A 9,310-nucleotide genomic window follows, 5' to 3' on the forward strand; every position below is an offset into this window, starting at 1 on the left:
ATGCTACTGCTGAATCAAACCGAGATGACCCCAGCCTCATTGATTCTGAATGGGATCCCAGGCCTGGAAGACATGCACGTCTGGATTTCCTTCCCGTTCTGTTCCATGTATGCAGTGGCTATGGTGGGGAACTGTGGCCTCCTCTACCTCATCTTCTTTGAGGCCTCCCTTCACAGGTCCATGTACTACTTCTTGGCTATGTTGTCCTTTACCGACCTTGTGATGTGCACTGCTTCAATCTTCAAAACTCTCTGTATCTTCTGGTCCTACCTTAAGGAAATTAGTTTCACTGATTGCCTGGTCCAGATGCTCTTCATTCACACTTTGACAGGGATGGAGTCTGGGGTACTTATGCTGATGGCTTTGGACCGCTATGTAGCAATTTGCTATCCTCTTCGCTATTCTACCATCCTCACCAACCCTGTCATTGCAAAAGCTGGGTTTGCTACTTTCTTGAGAGCAGTGGTGCTCATCATTCCTTTGATTTTCATCACAAAGCAACTTCCCTACTGCAGAGGCAATATAATAAACCATACCTACTGTGACCAGTTACCTGTAGCCAAAGTCTCCTGTGGGAATATCAAGGTCAATATTGTCTATGGTTTGATGATAGCCCTCTTGATTGGGGGCTTTGACATCCTGTGTATCACAGTTTCCTACACCATGATCCTGAGGGCAGTGGTCAGCCTGTCCTCTGCAGACACTTGGCAGAAGAAGGCCTTCAGCACCTGCACTGCCCACATCTGTGCCATCGTTTTCTCCTATGGTCCAGCCTTCTTTTGTTTCTTTTTAAACCGATTTGGGGGCAACACCATCCATCCATCTTGCCTCATCATTGTGGCTAATATTTACCTGCTTTTGCCTCCCACTATGAACCCTGTTGTTTATAGAGTGAAAACCAAGCAGATACGAGACTGTGTCATTAGGATTCTTTCGGGGTCTAAGGATGAAAAACATAGTTGACAGAAAAAAGAATAAAAAGGGAAGGGAAGTCAAGAAAACACGGGATGATCTGGTTTAAATGCGAAACCCATGTGCTCCTGTGTTGAATTCTTGGTTCCCAGCTGGTTGTACTATTTGGGAAGGTTTGGAAACTTTCAAAGTAGGGCCTCACTGGAGGAAGTAGGTCACTGGGGAGCCACCCCGAAGCATTATACTTTGTACCCCTGTCTCTGTGTTTTCTATCTGTCACAAAGTGAAGAATTTCAACAGTCACATTCTCCTGCCACAGTGATGTTCTGCTTAAATACTGGGACTAGCCACGAGGAAAAGAACCCTCTGAAATCATGAGAAAAATTAACTGTCCATCACTTAAATTCTTCGCTCAGGTGTTGTGGTCACAACAACAAGAGTGCAACATAAGAGCCAAGAAAAGAAATAGGAAGAAATATTTTTGTCAACTGTGTAGTCAAGGTCGAGAGATGTCCTTCCTAGAGATCATTGTGACCATGACAAGAAGGGCACTGAGTTGATTTTCAGATGTCATTGTCACTGTTTTTCTTCCTTCCCTCCCTCACCACTTTGATCCTCAGTACAAATTTCCAAGGACAAATACCATAAAGAAATTTATTAAAAGAAATGACAAGGTAGGGGGAGGTCATGCCCCAGATACAGTTGGTCCTGTTGTGGAATAGTGGTCAGAATGCCCCATGGAAGGCAGTGGTTGCACTCTTCTGAGAAATGTGTGTATCACCACTCCAGTCTCTCACACATCACATTGTCTTACTGATGAAGAAGACGGGAAACCGCCAGGTCATTAGTGTAAAACATGAGCCTTTGTTTCCAGTTGCAAGACATTTACAAATGTGTGCTGTGAAATTAGAAAAAAATAAGATATGTGTGTGTACTGATAAGATTAGAAAAAAAGAAATGACAGTTATTTAGTCTATACAGGCAAGAAACAAACTAAGATAAAACAAGTGAGACACAGAAGTGTAAATTTAAAAAAGTTAAAATCTTGCAGAAGTAAAGGAAATGCATTCTACCAGACTCTGCAGAAAGTCAGGTGGGAAAGTGGAGTAAAACCTGTCAAAAGAGATGGACAACCTCCTCAAATCTCTAGTCAAATAGGAAACATTAAAAACAGGGTGAAAAATTCAGACTCCATTCCAGAAGGATTGGAATGATCTGAAGAGCTGCTCTATTCTCGAGGTAGTGAGCACAGTCACAGTTAAGACCAAACAGGAAGTTTGTATTATATCTGTCAGTAACTGACTCATTTTAAAAGGGAAGAGAGGGAGAGAAAGCTGCATGCAGCAACAGCAGAGTGAGGAAAGACACAGAGCATTTTCTTCATTTGTTTTCTCCTGAACAGTGAGACGCTATTTTAAACAGTCCCTTACTGAGTTCAGTGGCTCAGTGGTCCAGAAACCTTGGTGACCTGTGATCTGAGGGGATCAAAGCAGGAGTGGCAGGATTATGTGCAGAAACGTGCCCAGCAGATTACCTGTAAAACAGTGATGTAGCTTTGCATCAGAACCTGGAAGGACTCAGAGAGGCAGGAAACAATGTCTGCAGAGAAAAACTGACACAGGGTCCAATGCCTTCTCAACATTAGGAAGGACCAAGGAGGAACAGGGCCAGCATTAGCAACCAGGCATCTGCAGGACTTCACCGAACATGTGACATGACCCCCAAAACCCTCCGTACTGATGGGACCAGCATCTGTGATTTAACTTCAGCCTTGCATAGCACCATTCAAGGGTGTGAGCGTGTGTCTCAGGAAGGAATGAGAGAGGCTTCACCAGACAGTCAAAGGAGATTGCATCCAGACACTGCACACCCACTCCATGTCCTTCCCTTTGTGTTTGGCTTCCCTTTGACATCTAATGTCAGTTTAGAAGGCCAGATCTCTCCTGCTCTATTCCTGTCTTCTCTTTTTCCCTCTGTTTTCTCCTTTTCTATTTCTATTTTCATAGGCTTCACAAAGAACAAGGGCCAATCTGGCCTGTGGGCTCTCTGTGTCTCAGCCATCTGAAATGGAGTTGAGGCTAGTTGGTTGTATTTCCTTGTTTATTTCTGTGCATTCTACCTTGATCCCAGACCATTAATGCCTCCTCTCCCAGTCCCCACTCACCTCTGTTGTTCTACACTCTATCCACTTTCTCTCCTCTTATTTCTCTGTCAATCCAATATTAATCTCTAGTCTTACACTACTTATTTCATTTTTTTTACTTTCCACTCATACCATAGTAACTAGTACCTGAATGTAAACCATACTATCAGTGTTACTTTATTTCCTAAAATGGTTGGCATTTAAGGAGTGGTTACTTATCATCTGTCACTATATCTTCTTAGTGGTACACATACTGACAGTGATCATTGTTTCAGACAGTATACTACTTTAAGAAGACTAAGTCTGGTCTTATGAATACCAGACTAACAATGAAGATAACATCTCAAACCTAGTACAACCTATTTCCTCTTAAACATTACAAGCTCTTCCACTTAAAGAATACAGTTTTAAATACAACCAATATCTTGCACATGTCCTGATGCAACAACACAAGAAACAAGAAAAATCAAGGCAGTAGGCCCTTCTCCACAAACTACTGGTCTCACAGTGATGTCCTGTAACAAGACAGAATTAAGATGAATTCTACAATATTCAAAACAGTAATTAGGAGTATGTTTAAAGAAACCAGAGAGAAGAGGAATGAACCCATGGATAAATTCCAAGAGAAACACACACAAACAGCATGTAGAAGCAGAATTCAATAAATAGAAATACTGAAAATAAGTTATTAAAAAGTTCTAGGAAAAACATTACAAATTGTATGGGTCAAGGGAAGACAGAATATCAGGCCTTAAAAACAGTGTAGAGTGTGGTGTTTAATATTAATCGTCATCTGACAGAATCAATGAAGAGATGTGTCTCTGACGACATCTCATTGGGATTGTCAGGACTAAGTTAACTGAAGTAGGAAGACACAGCATAAATGTCAGTGGTACCACTCCATGGTTTGACATCCTGAATTTCATTAAAAGAGAAAACTAGCTGGGAATAGGTGTCCATCTCTCTTGTCTTCCTGATTGTATGTGTCATGTGACAAGCTGCCTCATACTGCAGGTGTTATGCCTCTCCTGCCTCAGTGAACAGTAAACTGAATTAAACACTTCCTTCCTTAAACTGATGTTGTCCAGTATTTATTTTTCTACAGGTTTAAGGAATTTATATTCACAAGCCCTCTCTACTGTTAGGGAACAGCCTTGATAAAAATACCACTTGCCAGGGTAGAAACATGGGAATTAGAAATATCTGAAAAAAGTACAAAGACGTGAAAATAATAAAACAGAGAACAGAAAAGTACTAGGAGGGTGTTTCCGTGAATACTGAAATCACCCACATTTAGTTTCTAATTGCTTAAAATATCCCAATCCCAGGAGGTAGAAGTAAGAAAAAAGACTGTACTAACATAATAGAAGGAAATGAACAGACCAGTTGAAGGTCATGGGCTGCTAATGGTAACTTGCCCACTGTGGCGTGGCCTCTTATACTATATATGCTAATGCAGAGTGTGCTTCAGGCTTCTTTTTTCAGCCTCTCTCTCTGTTCCAGTTGTAGATTTTGATTTCTGATCTCCATTCCAGCAGAAGACTCTGATTTGTGAGTTTACCCCTATATAAATAACCATCTGTTTCTCAATTCTGAGCTAGTGTGGTTTTTCTTTTAAATGACCATCTTAATTTGACACCCACGTGGAATTGGACTCCATGCCTACTGGGTGGATGCCCTAATGGCCTGGCCAGTCCACAGCCTAGACAGTCTTCCAAACCTGCCCACTTGGCTTGATTTTTACGTAAGAATTTTTTTTTTTTTTTTTTTTTTTTTTTTTTTTTTTTTTTTGTAGAATCCCCACCACAGCCGAGTTTACTGCATGTGGCAACTTGAAAATTTTCCAAGCACACCACACATGCATGACTGCTGCATTTCCCGGGGTGGTTCCTTGCTGCTTGGCAACTTGTGTAGCTTCTGGTTTCTGCGCCCTGCTCCTGAGTTCTGGTTTTCTTGCTCCATATATGAAATTGATTTAATGGCTTTTAATTTATCAAGCAAAGCATATTTCTCAGTATTTAACCAGTATCAAGGCAGAAAACTAAAGTGGCTAAGAAACTAAAGCAGCCCAGGACCATTCCTGTCACCACCAGTTGCATTGCTTCTAATTGCAACACTGCAATCACAACATCTGCTGAACAATAAAGATTGTAGTTTAATGGATCACCTAACAGGTAATTAATAAATCATTATTGCATCTTTGTTAATAATGCAACTTTCAGTAACTTTTTTTGCTAATACTATGGATTGCATTATGCAAGGCTTATATGACTATGGTGATACTTCAATTTATTGGGTATTAGATTTCAGCTTTCTTCTCCATATTTTATCATTAAGAAGCAATATGGCACTTTTAGGAATGAAACAGTCTCTACAGATTAATAATGAACAGCTAGTTGACAGGATTAATACCATCAAAATCAAAAGTTGCCTGGAAAATTTAATATTACTCCAGACAAAATTGAATCTATATCTAAGGGTACTAAGAAGATATCTGAAAGAATTTATACTGTTGAATTTGATAATCAAAATTTGTGAAAAAGTTATGATAAATTAGCAGAAAAACTGTCTGTCCAAGATGGCAATCTGCACACTATTCAAGTAATGTCCAAGGATAAGATGTTATCTTTAAAGGAGAAACTTCAGAACTTGGAATCATATGTGCAGAATGAAGACCAGAGGTTAGGTGACTCAATGAAATCACTAGAAATATATACAGGCCAGGAGATTCAGGCTTTACGAAAGAAAATAATAAAAAAATTTGAAATAATTAAGAAAATTATTAGAGCCGATGAATAGGGTAAGAAGGCACAAGGACAGGATTTAACATCGCCAGTAGCTGTCAGAGATGACTTACCCAGGGTTTTAGCTTTCTACCCTGTAATCTACTCTAACAAAGCATCAGGTTCTAAAGGCACAAAGAAGATAGATGGATACCTATAGGAATGAATGATCTAAACAAATTATGCAAGCTGTTGTAACTTATGGCTTGCATTCTACATTTGTTAAGGAGATGATAAAGTCATGGTCTTCTAGCATGAAAGCAATGCCTCATGATTACTTTCAGTTAATTTCAGCAGTCCTGGATGATGCACCTCAATTGATGTTTAAAATTTATTTCAGAGAAGCCCACATTTTGGAACAACGGGGAAAAGCAAAAGGCCTTGAGACTTCCCAAGATCAAATTGTTGGTGAAGACCCTTATGCTGACACAGGTTCAAGCTCTTCATGATGAAGAAGTCTTTTTTATTTGTTTATTTATTTTTATTAAAAATTTCCACCTCCTCCCCTCCTCCCATTTTCTTCCCCCTTTCCCCACTCCTACTCCCACACTCTCTCCAGTCCAAAAAGCAGTCAGGGTTTCCTGCCCTGTGGGAAGTCCAAGGTCCTCCCCCCTCTATCCAGGTCTAGGAAGGTGAGCATCCAAACAGACTAGGCTCCCATAAAGCCAGTACATGCAGTAGGATCAAAACCCAGTGCCATTGTCATTGGCTTCTCAGTCAGCACTCATTGTCTGCCACGTTCATAGAGTCCAGTTTGATCACATGCTCCATCAATCCCAGTCCAGTTCCCATTAGATCAGCCCCACCGTCTCAGTGGGTGGGGGCACCCCTTGCCGTCCTGACTTCCTTGCTCATGTTCTCCCTTCTTCTGCTCCTCATTTGGACCTTGGAAACTCAGTCCAGTGCTCCAATATGGGTCTCTGTCTCTATCTCCATCCATCACCAGATGAAAGTTCTATGGTGATATGCAAGATATTCATCAGTGTGGCTATAGGATAGGTCCAGTTCAGGCGCCCTCTCCTCAGTTGCCCAAAGAACAAGCTGGGGACATATCCTTGGACACCTGGGAACGCCTGTAGTGTCAAGTCTCTTGCCAAACCTAAAATGGCTCCCTTAATTTAGATATATACTTCTTTGCTCCCATATCCACCTTTCATCCATCCCAACGTCCCATTCCCCCAAGCTCTCCCCATCCTCCCCTTCTCATTTCTCTCTCCCCATCTCCCCTTACCCCCACCACACCCCCACCTCTAATCTCCCAATTTTTGCCTGGCAATCTTATCTACTTTCAATATCCAGGAGGATAACTATGTTTTTCTTTGGATTCATCTTCTTATTTAGCTTCTCTAGGATCATGAATTATAGAATCAATGTCCTTTATTTATGGCTAGAATCCACTTATGAGTGAGTACATACCATATTCATCTTTTTGGGTCTGGGTTACCTCACTCAGGATAGTGTTTTCTATTTCTGTCCATTTGCATGTAAAATTCAAGATGTCATTGTTTTTTTTTTTTTTTACTGCTCAGTAGTACTCTAATGCATATATATTAAACAATTTCTTTATCCATTCTTTCATTGAAGGGCATCTAGGTTGTTTCCAGGTTCTGGCTATTACAAATAATGCTGCTTTGAACATAGTTGAACAAATGCTTTTGTAGTATGATAGGGCATTTCTTGGGTTTTAATAGGGATTGCATTGAATTTACAGATTGCCTTTGATAGAATTGCCATTTTTACTATGTTGATCCTACCCATCCAAGAGTATGGGAGATCATTCCATTTTCTGGTGTCCTCTTCAGTTTCTTTCTCCAAAGATTTAAAGTTCTTGTCAAATTGATCTCTCACTTCCTTGGTTAGAGTTACCCCAAGATACTTTATACTATTTGTGGCTATCATAAAAGGTAAAGTTTCTCTGAATTCCCTCTCTGCTTCTCTATCCTTTGTGTATAGGATGGCTACTGATTTCTTTTTTTTTGAGTTGATCTTGTAAGCTGCCAACATCACTGAAGGTATTTATCAGCTGTAGGAGTTCTTTGGTAGAGTTTTGGGGGTCACTAATGTACACTATCATATCATCTGTGAATTATGAAAGCTTGACTTCTTCCTTTCTGATTCGACTCCCCTTGATCTTCTTATGTTGTCTTCTTCCTATTGCTAGAACTTCAAGCACTATGTTGAAGAGGTATGGTGAGAGTGGACAGCCTTGTCTTCTTCTTGATTTTAGTGAAATGGCTTTGAGTTTCTCTCCATTTAATTTGATATTATTAGCTGTTGGCCTGCTATATATTGCTTTTATTATATTTAGGTATGATCCTTGTATCCCTAACCTCTCCAAAACCTTTATCATAAAGGGGTGTTGAATTTTGTCAAATGTTTTTCCGCATCTAATGAAATGATCATATGGTTTTCTTCTTTTAGTTTATTTATATGATGGGTTATATTGATAGATTTTCATATGTTGAACTAGCTCTGCATCTCTGGGATGAAGCCTACTTGATCATAATGGATAATTTTTGTAATGTGTTCTTGGATTCTGTTTGCCAGAATTTTATTGAGAATTTTTGCATCGATGTTCATGAGTGAGATTGGACTGTAATTCTCTTTCTTGGTTGGGTCTTTGTGTGGTTTTGGAATCAGAGAGACTGTAGCTTCATAAAAAGAGTTTGGCAATAGAATCTTCTGATTCTATTACGTGAAACACATTAAGGAGTATAGGTATCAGCTCTTCTTGGAAGTTCTGATAAAATTCTGCATTAAAACCTGTAGTAAAAGGAAGTGAGCAGGCCTGCTTTTCATCCCATCTAGCTCCCACACAGTTAGCTTTACACTTGAAATAACAACACACAAATTGTATTCATTTAAACACTGTCTGTCCCATGATCTCTAGCCTCTGACTGGCTAACTCTCACATCTTGATTAGAAGACACTCCTACATATAAAACCATCTGGTCCTGGACTTTTTTTGGTTGGGAGGATTTTTTATGACAACTTCTATTTTCTCACAAATTATAGGTCTATTTAAATCATTCACCTGGTCTTGATTTAATTTTGGTAAATGGTACTTATCTAAAAACAAGTCCATTTCTTTTACATTTTCCAACTGTGTGGCATATAAGCTTTTGTAGTAAGACCTGATGATTCTTTGAATTTCCTCAGTGTCTGTTGTTATGTTTCCCTTTTCATTTCTGATCTTGTTAATTTGCATGTTCTCTCTTTGACTTTTGATTAGTTTGGATAAAGATTTGTCAATCTTGTTGACTTTCTCGAAGAACCACCTCTTTGTTTCATTGATTCTTTGGATTGATTTCTGTGTTTCTATTTTGTTGATTTCAGCCCTCAGTTTGATTATTTCCAGTCTTCTACTCCTCCTGGGTGAGTCTGCTTTTCTTTTTCTAGAGCTCCCAGCTGTGCCATTAAGTCTGTAATGTGAGATTTCTCCGTTTTTTTTTTTTTTTTTTTTTTTTTTAAG

The 9,310-nt window shown here is 39.6% G+C and overlaps 1 protein-coding gene across 1 annotated transcript; it reads left to right on the top strand.

Annotated features, from left to right (window-relative positions):
- LOC126492648 (olfactory receptor 52N4-like) lies at window positions 1-963 on the top strand. Its single transcript, XM_050129191.1, has one exon. The coding sequence runs from the start codon at window positions 1-3 to the stop codon at window positions 961-963; it is 963 nt and encodes a 320-aa protein (XP_049985148.1).
- Window positions 964-9,310: the final 8,347 nt, after the last annotated feature.

Source organism: Alexandromys fortis, unplaced genomic scaffold (assembly GCF_014885135.2).
Source record: "Alexandromys fortis isolate MF-2015 unplaced genomic scaffold, M_Fortis_MF-2015_v1.1 scaffold_303, whole genome shotgun sequence".
Taxonomy (NCBI): Eukaryota; Metazoa; Chordata; class Mammalia; order Rodentia; family Cricetidae; genus Alexandromys; species Alexandromys fortis.

What these genes read in the sequence shown, in the direction of transcription:
- LOC126492648 (XM_050129191.1), top strand. Translation starts at nt 1, where the DNA reads ATGCTACTGCTGAATCAAACCGAGATGACCCCAGCCTCATTGATTCTG.